We start from the raw sequence: 14,081 nt of genomic DNA, 5'->3' as shown, positions 1-14,081 counted from the left end.
CCCCACTTCAGGTGGAGAGCTCACTTTAAAAAAAAAAAAAAAAAGTCTAATTGTCAAAAGCTTCTAAGAGACTTGTAGTCAGTGAGTATGTCATGAGGATTTGAGTTTGGTAAATATACCTTGATGGGTAAAATTTGGTAGAAGGAAGAGGCCACACTAGGGGGAAGGAGGAGCGTAATGCCCTCCACCTGAAGGACACTGGTCGTGTTGGAGAAGCTGTCTGGGACTAGAAGAGCGTGATGTGCAAAGACATGTTGAGAACAAATTGTAGAACACCAGAATTAAGAATTTCCATACAGGGGCGCCTGGGTGGCTCAGTCAGTTGAGCGGCCGACTTCGGCTCAGGTCACGATCTCACGGTGCGTGGGTTTGAGCCCCGCGTCGGGCTCTGTGCTGACAGCTCAGAGCCCGGAGCCTGTTTCAGATTCTGTGTCTCCGTCTGTCTATGCCCCTCCCCCACTCATGCTCTGTCTCTCTCTGTCTCAAAAATAAATGAACATTAAAAAAAATTTTTTTTTAAAAAAGAATTTCCATAGAATTCAAATCGCAGTCTAGACCCTGAAAAGCTGTTGAAAGATTTTGAGTGAAGAGGAGATACGGTCAGTCGGATGCTCAGTTTCCCTCGCCCAAAGCAGCAAGGGAAGTAGAGACGCTCGTTTCTCTGGTCCCTACACTGGGGCTCAGTGGGGCTGGGGGAAGCTAACCCCAGCGCATGTGGGTAGGTCCCTTCTCACAGATGCCTCTCATGCCAGTTTATGCGGACGCTTCTGGATATAAGACAGGAATCTCTAGAAATGATCGCAGGAGCCGTGGAAACTCAATAGGGTCGAGAAAATGACTCTCCCGGTGGCTCTCCCTCTTCATTTCAGAGGAGTTAAGCTCAGCACTGTCTGATGCTTTCCCACAAGAGGGCTAGAGAACTGAATCTCAGCTTCTGGATGAGTGATGTAATGTCCTCTGGAATTCAGGAGACCCTAAGTTGGAGGCCCGGTACAAGTAAGATGTGTGAGTTTGATATTTGAATCTGTAAAGCCAAACCTGGGCCAATGAGGCTTGCAATGCAGCAGAAGTCATTCTGCCCGAGAAACCTAGAAACACCTTTTTTGTAAAAAATATGTTTTTATTTTCTTACTTAAAAAAATGTTTAAGTCATCTCTCTGCCGAACGTGGGGCTCAAACTCATGACCCCGAGACTAGCAGTCACGTGCTCCGCTGACCTAGCAGCCACGCACCCTGAGACCCAGAAGTACTCTGGGTCTCAAGGGCAGTTCCAGAGTTTGTTGGGGGTAGGGGATGGAAATGAACTCATGCGTTCAGTTGTTGGACCGTGCCTCTTGTAGTCCTGTTTGGGGCAACCCCTCAGCCTCCTCCTCCTAACTTCTTTCCTCTTCCCTTCTTCCCATCTACTCTCTGCGCTTGTCCTGTGTGCCCTGGTGCAGGCCGACTCTCAGTGCCCCGCAGAAGGAACTCTTAGTTGGTTTAAGCAAGTTGGACTGAGGAGTTGTCTTGTTAGTGACACGTGAGCCCTTTTGTCTCCCCAAGGCTGGGCTGACGCTGGAGACACGTCTACAGATAGCCCTAGATGTGGTGGAAGGAATCCGCTTTCTGCACAGCCAGGGACTTGTCCACCGTGATATCAAGCTAAAAAATGTCCTGGTGAGTAGAGCTGTTTCCCCGAGATAACGCCCCGCCTCCGTGGGTTAAGTGACCTTGGGAGGGTCCCCACGAATGTGAGTTTGATCATAGGAAGAGGCTGCCGGAAAAACAGTGGATTGATGGGATCTCAGACATAATGCTTGGGGAGCGTGAAGCCGCATCATAGACTGAGCGTACGTTGCTTAAGGCTTTTCCTCCGAACACCGTTGAGAAACTTCAAACTTACAGAAGAGAAAAGAGTGGTACAACGACCACATATGGTTCACCCGGATTCATATTCTCTTTCTCCTGGGTTAGTCTCTCTCTGTTCCTCAGTCTCGCACACACGTATGCACACTCTTTGTTCAAGTATATGAAAGTAAGTTGCAGATAACACGTTCCTAAATACTTGAGCTTGTATCTCCTAAAAAGGACATTCTTCTGTGTAATTAAAATGCCATTATCACACCAAAGAAATTTAACATTGGTATAATGCTGTTAGTTAACATGCAGTCTATATTAACATTTCCCAGTTGTCCCAAATATGTTTAGTTACCCGAATACGGTCATTTGTTTGTGTGTTTGATCCAGGGTTCGCTCCAAGGGTCGTACAGCGTACTTTGTTTTCATGTTTTTTATCCTTCTTTAATCTGGAATAGTCTTTCTGCTCTTTTGTGCTTTTGTGACGATGCGTTCGAGGCTTCCAGGTCTTGTTATTGCTTAGGGTTTGAACACAGGTGCTGGATGAGGGCTGAGATGGGTAAATGCACCTTAAAGGTAAGGTGGTCATGTTCCGTTATCTCAATTGTAGAGACTCCTCTGACATATTCTCTTGACACTGTGTTGCATTATCATTGAGGTGTTTCTGGCAACAGGTACATATAGAGAGATGACAGCAGTTTGGGGGGAAGGGAAAGATCGTCCTAAAATCATAGGCCGAAACCTAAGAGGCTTATCTGTAGTCAAATGAGACGTAGATTTATTCTCTTGGGCCTTTGGGAGAGGAAACTGCAGGGAATTCAGGAAACTCTCCTCAGCTCACCAGAGGACCTCAGCCTTCTTACTTAGCAACTTTCTGCCCTGGGGTCTGGAGGTCAGAGAAGAATAATCTGGAACCAAAATCCTTTCCTCCGTGTCCTTCACTTATTCGTTCTTCCTAGACTTACTAAGTTCCTGCTATGTGCCAGGCAGTGTGCTAAGCGCTAGGTATACAAAGACGAAAAAGGCAGCCCCCGCCTTTAGGTTGCTTACAGTCTGGGGGGAAGATGGGAAAGGGAACGAGTCTGGAGACAGGGAGGCGGGAAGCAGGATTGAGGAAGCGCTCCTGGGAAGTAGACACCCGCTTCAGAGCTTGAGTGTGCCCCTGAGCTTGAGTGTGCACCTGAGCGTTACGTGCAGGGTCAGACGCAGGCTGACTCTTGCCCTGCTTTGTTGGCAGCTGGACAAGCAGAACCGTGCCAAGATCACTGACTTAGGGTTCTGCAAGCCAGAGGCCATGATGTCAGGCAGCATTGTGGGGACACCAATCCATATGGCCCCTGAACTTTTCACAGGTAAGCTGCAGGGCGGGAGTGGGCCTCAGCAGGGCTCCATGCTTTAATGAGTTCTACCTCTTGCTTAAGTAGTATCCACAAGTAACTACCGGCCGGTCTGGGGCGGGCAAGGGAGAGCCAGGGGAGGGGAAACCTAAAGACAGGTAGGGGGAAGGTGAGGAGGTGAAGGGGTGAGAAGGAGAAGCGTAACCAGGAGTCACCAGGTCTGCTTTTGGACGTTTCTCTGGGCTATTCGTGCCGTGGTTGCCATAATCAACCAGTTAGTTGATCATAAAGTCCTGACTGAATAACTTCTGTACATCAGGAGTTGGCCCTGATCATCAATGAACTCGCTGATGACAGAGATCTATTAAGAGAGGTAAAACAATTAGGAAGCAGCATCAGACTGTGTGACCAGGTGCTAATTCGGGTGCTACGTGATGTGATGCTGGTGTTCAGACAGGTGGTAAGTGAAGGTTGAAATGTTTGACAGTTTTATGGTAGGAGATTTGGGGTAGGACTTGAGTCAAGTCCGGGAAAATTGGTATGTGGGCAGGGCATTGCTATTAAGCATGTTCTTGGAGCTAGGCAGTGCGAGTACGGTTTTTCATATATTTTGTTCCATTTAATCCTCACAGCAAGTCTGTGCTGCCGCTGATGCATTTTTGTGCCCGTGTCATGGGTAAAGTTAAGTCCAGACCGGTGAACATCAGAAAGCCACCCCACAATGCTGAGCTAGAAATGATGGAGCTGGGATTGGAATCTAGGTCCTTCTGGCTCTAGAATCTAACCGGGTGTCTGAAAGGAGAGAACATTCTGGAGGCTGGGGAAAGGGAAGTATGAGGAAAATTGCCTGACAGGGGACAACTCCCTGTGGGGAGTAAAAGCAAACAAGGTTGGAGATGAAACACACCGAGCTTGAAATCCACACCGAGGAAGAAAGCCTCGCTGTGGAAGAAATACTGGAACTTGAGCTTTTGGGGCGCCCACGTGGCTCAGTCTGTTAGGCGTCTGACCTAGGCTCAGGTCATGACCTCACGATTTGCGAGTTCAAGCCCCACATAGGACTCTCTGCTGTCAGCACAAAGCCTGCTTTGGATCCTCTGTCCCTCTTCTCTCTTCCCCTCCCCACTTGCTCTGTCTCTCTCTCTGTCTCTCTCAAAAATAATTTTAAAAATTTGAAAAAAAGAACTGTGCAGGCGGGGGATGAGGACACGTTCACGGAAGGTCAGCTTAGCAGCGGGAGGTGGAGGGGCTTTGCGGGGCAAGAACCAAGGCAGGCAGACCAGGGGTTTGGGTCTCCAGGATCAGGCTGGTAGCAGCACTGACACAAAAAAGCCGTGCCAGATTCAGGATCAGTTCACGGGAGGAACGGGTGGGATTTTGTGGTTAACTAGGTGTTGATGGTGAACAGCAAAGGATGACCAGACGAGGACTCGAGAGTTTGAGCCTGAGGGGTTGGGGGGGGGGGGGGTCGTGTCTGTGCCAGGGAAGAGGGGACGGTCCCGGCGGGCCCCTCATCAGCGTGGGGAAGAGTTAAAATGAGCCGTGTACGTGGCCTGCTCTCGTTGGCCTCACACACAGGTCCGGCCCCGGCCCTTCCCTGAGTGATGCGCGTGAGGGCAGGGGTGAGCGGGACCCACGGTGGACTCAGCACACAGTCGTTTTCTTTCTCGAGATTCACTTCTTGGAACATTTCTCTCCCCCCAACGGTTGTTTTCTTTTGGCTGCTTGGTATTTCACTTCCCTTGATTCTCTGCAGTCCATCCTGTTGCTGTCAGAAGAATCTTTATAAGATAGGCTCTTCATGTCACCTCCTGCCCTAAAACCTAAAGGACGTTATGCTGCCCATTGAATCCAGACTTTTCTGTCTTTTAAAAATCTTTATATTCTGAGGTGCCTGGGTGGCTTAGTCGGTTACGTGTCCAATTCTTGATTTAGGCTCAGGTCATGATCTCATGAGTTCGAGCCCTACATTGGGCTCTGTGCTGACAGTGTAGAGCCTGCTTGGGATTCTCTCTCTCTCTGTCTCTCTCTCTCTCTCTCTCTTTCTTTCTCTGCCTCTCTCCCTTCTCTCTCTCTCTCTCAGAAAGAAAAAAATAAACTAAAAAAATCTTTACATTCTAAGGGCGCCTGGGCGGCTCAGTTGGTTAAGCGTCCTGACCCTCTTGATTTCAGCTCAGGTCATGATCTCACAGTTCGTGAGTTTGAGCCCCCGCATCAGGCTCCTGCACGCCTGCTTGGGATTCTCTCTCTCTGTCTCTGTCTCTCTCTCTGCCCCTCCCCACCACCCCCCCCCTCAAAAATAAATTAATTATTTTTAAAAAATTTAAAAATCTTTACATTCTGGTTCCAATCTGCTCACCCACCTGTGTTTCCCAAGCTTATTTCCCCAATCCGACCCGTCAGGATGGGTCTTCTTGGCTGTTCAATCAAAATCAGAGGCCTGTCCTCCTCCTCCTTTGTCAGGCTCTGGTCTTGGCCATCCTGGTGTCTCGCATCGCCCTTCCTGTGCTGTGGTTTTGGGTAGAAGATGGGCGTTGTCAGCGGTCCTGCCTACCGGGGTTGCTGTGGGAGATCATGGCTGTTAAAAGCTTTAGACAAAAAGGCGTGATGACCTCTGCAGACCCAGTTATAGGGGCACAGCTGATCTCTCGCCCCGGCTCACTGCCGTCGCCCTTTCTTGCTGTAGGGAAGTACGACAACTCCGTCGATGTCTACGCCTTTGGCATCCTCTTCTGGTATATCTGCTCGGGCTCTGTCAAGCTCCCCGAAGCATTTGAGAGGTGTGCCAGCAAAGACCATCTCTGGAACAATGTGCGAAGAGGTAAGAGCCACAAGCCCTACCCTGTCCCGACCCCGCCCCGGCCCCCATCGAGGGGAGACTGAGACCAGGCCCTGCAGCCGGGCCTCCTGTCACCCGCTCCGGCCGTCGCACCGCAGGGCCACGTACCGTCAGGGAATCCGGGGAAGACACCGAGGTCGCCCCTTTGCTTTCAGGTAGCATTGCGCTGAACCATGTCAAGGCTTTTTTTCTTTAAAATTTCCAATTCTTCTACTTCCTATGCCAGTGTGTTCCAGTGTTCTGTCACCGTTACTGTCAGGTTCTAACCTAGGTGTCTGCAGTCGATGCCAGAACTCCTGAGCCCCACGTGGGCCATCGGTCTGCAAGCCGGTCAGGCCTCGTGGTGGCACCGGCCCCGTCGCTGACTCTGGTCTTCTTTCCACGCGCCTGTCTCCAGGGGCCCGGCCGGAGCGTCTGCCCGTGTTCGACGAGGAGTGCTGGCAGCTGATGGAGGCCTGCTGGGACGGCGACCCTTCCCAGAGGCCCCTCCTGGGCATCGTGCAGCCCATGCTCCGGGGCATCATGGACCGGCTGTGCGCGTCCGCTTCGGAGCAGCCGAACCGGGGACTGGATGACTCTACTTGAAAGCAAAGACCTTTCTCTTTTACTCTGTTTCTTTCCTTCCCCTCACCTGTTGGCCGTGGGAAGAATTGGACGTTTATTCAGAGAGCTCCCGAGGGAACTGATGCCCGCTGGGCAACTTGAGACCTTCCCAGGCAGAGGCGCCTGCCAGGTAGCGAGGAGCTCGCTGGCCGTCGGGGCGCGTTCAGCGGCTCACCGGTGCCCCACACTATCCCGTCCGCACAAGATCGTGTGGGACACGTAAACACTGAAGAATGCAACGTTCCAGCCCCAGAACTGAAAAGGAGGCAAATGTCACCATCGTCTGCTCACTGTATGTTGCTAAGACAAGTGGGGCACTGTGGTGGTGATAGTACTAAAAATTAGAATTTTTGTAATTTCGGCTCTAGCTAGGAATAGTTTGGTTCTATCCAGTCGTCAGGACCCCTGGAAAACATGAACTTAGTTCTGGGATTGTAAGAACATCAGAACAAAAAAATAACTTCCCACTACCTGCAGCCGGAGATCTCAGGTCGCAGCAGCCAGAGGCCCCGGTGAGGGAGCTAGAAACGGAGCTGTCTGCTCCTTATGGTGCCAGCGTGTTTACATTTATGGGACCGAATATCCCTGACTTCTGGCGGAGGCTTTCATGGGTTACATCACCAAGAGGCTGCATAAAGGCGAAAAAAATGAAATGTGTGTGTATGCATATGTGTATATATACATATGCGATTGGATTTTGAGTTACTGGCAACCCCAGGACCCAATCTCTTTTTCTTCCCTTCATTCTTGACTTTTTTCCCCCCCTTTGGGTTTCAACATGGGGAAGGTCCAGTTAACATGGTACCTGGGGATGAGTGTCTGAGTAACATTGACCCATGTGGAGTATCTGGTGAGACCTGAGAAGGGGCAGTGATCTGGAGGCCGTGAACTTCCACGCAAACCTACTAGAAAGATACCACATTGTTTCTAAAACTTAAAAGAATCAAAAACTCTCATTTTTGTGTTTGAACCTAACACACTGATGTTTTTAAACTTGGGTCAGTGAGCTTTTTCACCAAGATCTCTTTCGCAATTCGTCCCTTCTTTTTACCTTGTTTTGAATACAAGGCAAGAAGACAAGCACCAGATGAAAAAGAAGATTGCTCTTTGTAGCTCTGTGTGTGCTCCTCGCCCTGTGTGTTAGCCTCTGGGGCGGTTCCCCTCCCTTGCAGTTGGGACACACACAGTGTGAGCATTTGTCAGGAGGTGTACACAGTAAGAAATTCTGAAGGGGAACAATTTAAATATCGGTGCCTCTCAGATCTTGACTTCGGGCCTCTCTCCACCAAAATGGTCCTCTAGATTTAGAAAACCAGGCGGGTGAAGGAAGAGGCAGTGGAGGTGAGGAGCCTCTGTCGCATCTGCCTAGTCCCCAAGCACTGTGGTCTGTCCCTTGTGCCTGACCTCCAGCTCTGTGAAGCAGGTCCCTGAGTAGATGTGTAAGAAAATGGGCGGACTCGCTGCTGGAATTTTGTAGGGTTGTTTCCGAGAGAATGACCATCTCTTAAACATTAACGGAGTAGAAATGGAATCTAAAGTTCAGTTTTAACTCTTTGGCTATCCCGAGCTCGGATTATGATACGTTTGAGCACAGTAACCCTCTAAGCACTTGGAGCCCTTCAGAGACTCCACATAGTGCTAAAAACTTTTCTACTTGCAAACGATAAAGTGAGACACCCAGTATCTTTGGGTTCTGTGAGCGCCAGCCAGCCTTGTGTTGGTAGAATGTTCGGTAGGTCTCTTAACACCTATTTATAGCTTTACTTCTTCAAATCATCACTCCGTTCTTGTCACGTTAACTCGTTTGTCCTTCTGGAAACAATGATGGGGCTTCCAGGAAGCCAGATTTCAAGTTTAAAAAGGAGAGGTGAGTAGTGTCTACCTGCCGGAAAAACAGTCTCAGTGTCTGTTCTGTATGAGATTTCATAAAGGACTTCTGTGCTTCCCTTTTGCAGCCGGTCTTCCTTTACTCTAGCTGGGATCAGGAATCTGTGCTTCCGTGCTGAAGTCATTTTCCTAACATTCTTCCAAAGTCTTAGTTCTCATCCCCATTCACAGGGAGGGAGGGTCGCTTGTCTTCCACCCAGTGTCCCTTGTCAGCTCTCAGACACCAGTTTCCTAGCAGATTTTTTTGCCTGAGTGAGGAGGAAGGAGGATGGGAGGGACCAGTGCTAAGTAAGACGGTAGTTGCGTTAACAATTCATTAAAAAAAAAAAAAAAAAAAAAAAAAGTATTCTGAGGAAAGGTGCAAAATATTCCTGAAAATCTCCAGGCCAGCCAAAGTCCACATATAGATATTTGGAGGTGTTATTTAAACACTCAGCAGGCTGAGTGCAGGTGTGCATATATATAACACACTGCATACTTTGCTTTTGTTTTATAACATTGTCCGCTAATTTTGGATCCTTTGTTCCTTGGCACCCGTTGTTACTACGGTGATGGGATGCCATGAAATGTACTGTACTGTATATTACTTGGGAAGACACTAGGTATTCAAAGAAGTCTGGGGGGCACTTGGGCTATAGAGGGCTCGACAAGACCAAAGTCCTAACGATTTTCCCTCCTAGATTTGGTTGTATGTGCTCCCGAGCGGCGAGGTGAGATTGTGGCTGGGGAGGAGGACGGACGGGATGGAAGAATGACCCTCACTGTGTTCTGTCCTTCTAATCACTTCATCAGGGCGGTTTACCCCAGCCCGAAAATGATCACCTGGCCATTTTTAATGTGCTTGAAGTCCGGTCCCTTACGTGACTTCAGAACCGAGTGAGGGACCTTCTTGCAGAGCAATCAGAAAAATAGATGAAGCCCGGAGCCCCGGAGTGGCTGACACTGTGCCCAGGGAGCTGGCAGCTAGGGCAGTCTGGCATGACTTGAGGAATGCTCGCCTGGGTGAGGTTTCCACAGGCACGCGGCTCGCGGGTTGAGCGAGCCTTCCACTTCTCTGGGAAAGAGGGCAGTGTTGGTTCTTTCCGGACCAAAGAGAATCACTTATGACTCCATCAGTTTCAAGGGAACAGAGCCCAGACAGCAGCTTCTCCTGATTTTTTAACACTAAAGTTCAGGGAAACGTTGAAGGAAAGGCTATTATTAACTACGACAGATGGAAACGGGAACGGTAGAACTCTCCACCAGTCCCTGTCGGCATTTGGATGCATCTTTACCTGAGCTGCCAAAGAGGGGCCAGAAGTCTTTCCCTGATGAGAGAAGAGGTTGGGGTGGCAGGGCTCCAAAGTGATAACTGCACTGCATGACACTTTATTATTATTATTATTATTATTATTATTGGCTTAGTATTTAGCACTGAGAAGCCAGGAGGGATCGGTGATGACAGTAGCCCATGGGGAGTAGAGAGTCCCTCTGGCCTTGCTCTGGAGAGAAGGCACGCCTGGTCTCCCATCTGGCTAACCAGGGAAACTCCAGCCAGAGTCCATACTGCTTCAGAGCGGGATGAATGGCCCTTGACGAGTCCTTTGCCAAAAGACTAGTTGCTTCTTTGAGTTTTCAAAGCTTGATTTTTGGATTTGCTGGATCAAGTAACCCACTTTTTGTTTAAAACAACAACAAAAAAAGTGGATTGCTCCTTCTAACTCGGGGGGGAGTGGTTAGGGCCAGTGCTGCGGCAAAGTGGATAAGGGGGGGGGGGTAACCTTCAGAAACTCGTATCGCACTCTCCTTTGGGGGTTGCAAGTAGCACTACTGTTCCTAAAAGGGTTTTATGTTTAACTACATCTGCTTTGTCAACATCCAGTCCAGTTGAGAGGAGCGTAGAGACCATGTGAGTACCTGGCGTTGGGGGAGGCCACCTGACTCGGAGGGCTGAAAAGAAAATTGGCCTGGATGGCTTGTTGTCTTTTACCTTTATGTAATATTTTTATTTGTTTCAAAAGGACTAATGTCTATTACAGTGTTAATAAAAGCATAACGTACTGAGTGTGTAGAATGAAAGTGCAATAACCAGAGGACGTTACGTTGGCCCAAACCCAGTCCTTCTCCTCTCCCTTCTTGTGCTGCCTCGATCCGGAACATGGCACACAGGACCGCGTTGTGTTTTTACAAGACGTGACTTTGGGTTAAATCTTCGTCCAGTGTAACTTTGAGCGGTCAGGTTTGGTTTTATAGAGTATCCTGTATACATGTTGGGATGTACAGATACCACATGTGCTGTATAATAAAGATCACATTCACGTTTTAGTTGACATCTCCTGGGCTTTGTTTTCCCTTCCCTCCCCAGGTTAGGAAGACGCCCCCTATTTGTTCCGTTTCCACTGGGACCTCGGCAGTCAGAGGCCTTTCGGTGTGCCTTAGAGAGCGACGGAACGTCTTACTGCCCCAGGCATGTTGCTCTGGACTTCTGGGTGCCTGGCCTTACGGCTACCAGAGGGCGGGGCAGGCGGATGGGAGGTAGGACAGCAGAGAAGATTGGGATGAAGTCGAGTGATAGCAATTCACTTTTCAGAGCCTCTTCCTGGATTCACAGCCTTTTCCCCAGCTTCTTTTCAGCACGAACTTGCAGCGCGCTGAGCCCAGGCGTGGGCCCGGCTCCTCTTTATTTCACTGTGAGAGAATGGAATCTATATGCTGGTGTATCTGCATTTGGAATATTTGAATTTCCTTTTTAAAAGGTTAAAAAAATTTTTTTTAGGTTTATTTGAGAGAGAGCAAGAGGGAGAGAGAGATTGTGGGAGGGGCAGAGAAAGAGCGAGAGCGAGAGCGAGAGCGAGAGAGAGAGAGAGAGAGAGAAAATCCCAAGTAGGCTCCACGCTGCCAGTGCATAGCCTAACGTGGGACTTGAACCCATGAACCGTGAGATCATGGCCTGAGCCGAAACCAAGAGTCAGATGCTCAACCGACTGAACACCCCCCCACCCCCGCCCAGGCGCCCCAGGCTATTTGAATTTTTTATTTAGGCTCACCCCACTGTTCAGAGCTGCTTGCCCAATACGCCCCGTCATAGACCCCTAGCAGCAGAGTGGCACCACCTGTAGTCACCACGGAATGTCAGCCAGCAGCTTGCGGGTGTGTTTGGTGGGGTTTGGGGTTACCGGATTGCACTTGTGTGGCTGCGTCACTTTTTGCTACAACTGCCTGTGATGTGACAGCAACACGAGTTTGGCCAGGAGGTGGCAGCACACCCTAAAATACAGTTGACATGTTTGTGATGGACTCCGGGTGCCAGGGTTGGAGCTGAAGTTCAACCTGGATGGTTCTCAGCCAGGCCCTACACAGTAGACGTTTCATGCAGATAAGCCTCTTAGGCTGAAGAAACTTTCCACTAGCTCAGCCACCCTCACAGTAAATGCCTCCCATCTTACATGTACATACTCTCTGTTCTAGTATAAAGTTCAGCACGACTGAGTTTGCTTCACTTTTTCTCTTGCCATGATTACTCTGCAGAAAACAGCTCGTGTTTTGCGCATTTTTAGAGTGGGCGTGGTTTCCCAACAACACATCCCTCCTCAGGCTTTTTCCCTTGAGTAGGGCTACCGGGGTGGCCTTCCTGGCCCTGTGTTTGGGTGGAGTTCAGAGGGGAGGGAGGGGCCGCCAAGTTTCTGAACATTGTTAAATTCAATTTCACAATTTCTGCCTTCAGCAGGATCCCAAGGAGTCCACAAAGTAATAACTGAACAACCTCCTTTCAAGTGCAGTTATGATTGGCTATGAACTGGTTGAGGCCTTTTAGGGCCCTCCTAGGGATGGGCTGTTCCTCACTATACCCTAAAGGTAGCATTTCAAATCAGTGGAAAACCAGACTATTTTATAAAACTGGCTATCCACTTGAGAAAAAAAAAAACACGCAAAAGAAAAAAGATCTAAATGTAAAAAAAGAAAACTATAAAGGAACAAGTATTTCTATATGCTAGGCACTATTCTAAATGCTTTACATATATAAACTCACTTAATCCCCACCACCACAACCCCATTTTACTAATGAGAAAATTAAGGCACAGAGAGATTAACCAGGGTTATGCAACTGATAAATGCCAGAGCTGGGATTTGGACCTAAGAGGTCCAGCTCCAGAATTTCTCCTTCTACAACTAACCACTACACCATGCTGCCCCTGAGGGAAAATGCATGTAAATATGTTCATGTATAGTTTGGGGGCAGGGAGAACTTCCTTGAGTGTGATCAGGAAACTAGCAGCCATAAAGAAAAAACAGAAATTATAAAGAATGTATATGCAGCCAAAGACACCAAAATCAAAATTTAAGATAAATCACTAATTTGGAGAGAATGATTGCAGTATATAACTGATAATCATTATGTTCATTTTTTTTTTTTTTTTGAGAATGCACAGGGGAGGGGCAGAGGGACAGGGCGAGAGAGAATCTTAAGCAGGCTCTACACTCAGTGCATAGCCTGATGTGGAGCTTGATCTCACAACTGTGAGATGATCTGAGCCGAAATCAATAGTTGGATGCTTAACTGAGCAAGCCACCCAGGCACCCGTAAAATGTTCATATTTCTAATACATGAAGAAATCAAGAAATAAAAAAATCTACAAGTAAATTGACTAATGCATTTGTTATTACTGTCATTTAAAAATTTATTTTGTGTGTGCGTGTTTATTTTTGAGAGAGAGGGAGAGAAGGGAGGGGAGGGGTAGAGAGAAAGGGAGACAGAGGATCCAAAGCAGGCTCTGAGCTGTCAACACAGAGCCTGACACGGGGCTTGAACTCACAAACCGTGAGATCCTGACCTGAGCCGAAGTTGGACACTTAACCGACTGAGCCACCTGAGCCTGGGCTAATACATTTTTGAAAAAGATGTGCATCCTTGAGGGGCCTGGGTGGCTCAGTCGGTTAAGTGTCTGACTTTGGCCCAGGTCATGATCTCGTGATCCATGAGTTCGAGCCCCGTGTCGGGCTCTGTGCTGACGGCTCGGAGCCTGGAGCCTGCTTCAGATTCTGTGTCTCCCTCTCTCTCTCTCTCTCTCTCTGCCCCTCCCCCACCTGTGCTCTGTCTCTCTCTCTCAAAAACAAATACACATTAAAACAAGTTAAAAAAAAAAAAAAGTAACTTCGTATGACTCCCATTTTTTGGTAAAAATGCCTTCCGTCTCCCATAATCCCAAATTAAATAGAGATCTAGTCCATCTCTGTTTCTATATGCACAGAAAAAATTTGTGAGGATACATACACATATCAAACTGATAACAGTGGTTTTCCTAGGGAGAGAACTCCAGCTTTAGTGTATTGCATTTCTGTTATTGTGTGAACATCGGTTTTTCTTGCAATTTAAGAAGTGAATGGCGAGTACCTGGGTGGCTCTGTCAGTTGAGTGAGCGTCCGACTTCAGCTCAGGTCATAATTTCGTGGCTTGTGAGTTTGAGCCTCACGTCGGGCTCGCTGCTGTCAGCCTGTCAGTGCACAGCCCACTTTGGATCCTCTGTCCCCTTCTCTCTGCCCCTCCCCCGCTTGTGCTCTCTCAAAATTAAATAAATATTAAACAGACAAAAAAGAAAAAG

General features: G+C 48.5%; 1 protein-coding gene across 2 annotated transcripts in view; it reads left to right on the top strand.

Annotated features, from left to right (window-relative positions):
- DSTYK (dual serine/threonine and tyrosine protein kinase) overlaps positions 1-10,806 on the top strand; it is a 48,895-nt gene extending 38,089 nt beyond the window's left edge. Inside the window, exons 10-13 of one of the 2 annotated variants that reach the window (XM_042924495.1) lie at positions 1,543-1,656; positions 3,074-3,188; positions 5,860-5,994; positions 6,410-10,806. In XM_042924495.1, coding sequence (XP_042780429.1) covers positions 1,543-1,656; positions 3,074-3,188; positions 5,860-5,994; positions 6,410-6,597 — 552 coding nt within the window. In that variant the 3' untranslated portion in view covers positions 6,598-10,806. The remainder of the gene's footprint in view (positions 1-1,542; positions 1,657-3,073; positions 3,189-5,859; positions 5,995-6,409) is intronic. The other variant, XM_042924496.1, reaches the window with a different exon arrangement.
- The last annotated feature ends 3,275 nt before the right edge of the window (positions 10,807-14,081 follow it).

Source organism: Panthera leo, chromosome F3, assembly GCF_018350215.1.
Source record: "Panthera leo isolate Ple1 chromosome F3, P.leo_Ple1_pat1.1, whole genome shotgun sequence".
Taxonomy (NCBI): Eukaryota; Metazoa; Chordata; class Mammalia; order Carnivora; family Felidae; genus Panthera; species Panthera leo.
The sequence above is the reverse complement of the archived record's forward strand: the minus strand, read 5'-3'. Positions and strand labels throughout refer to the sequence as shown.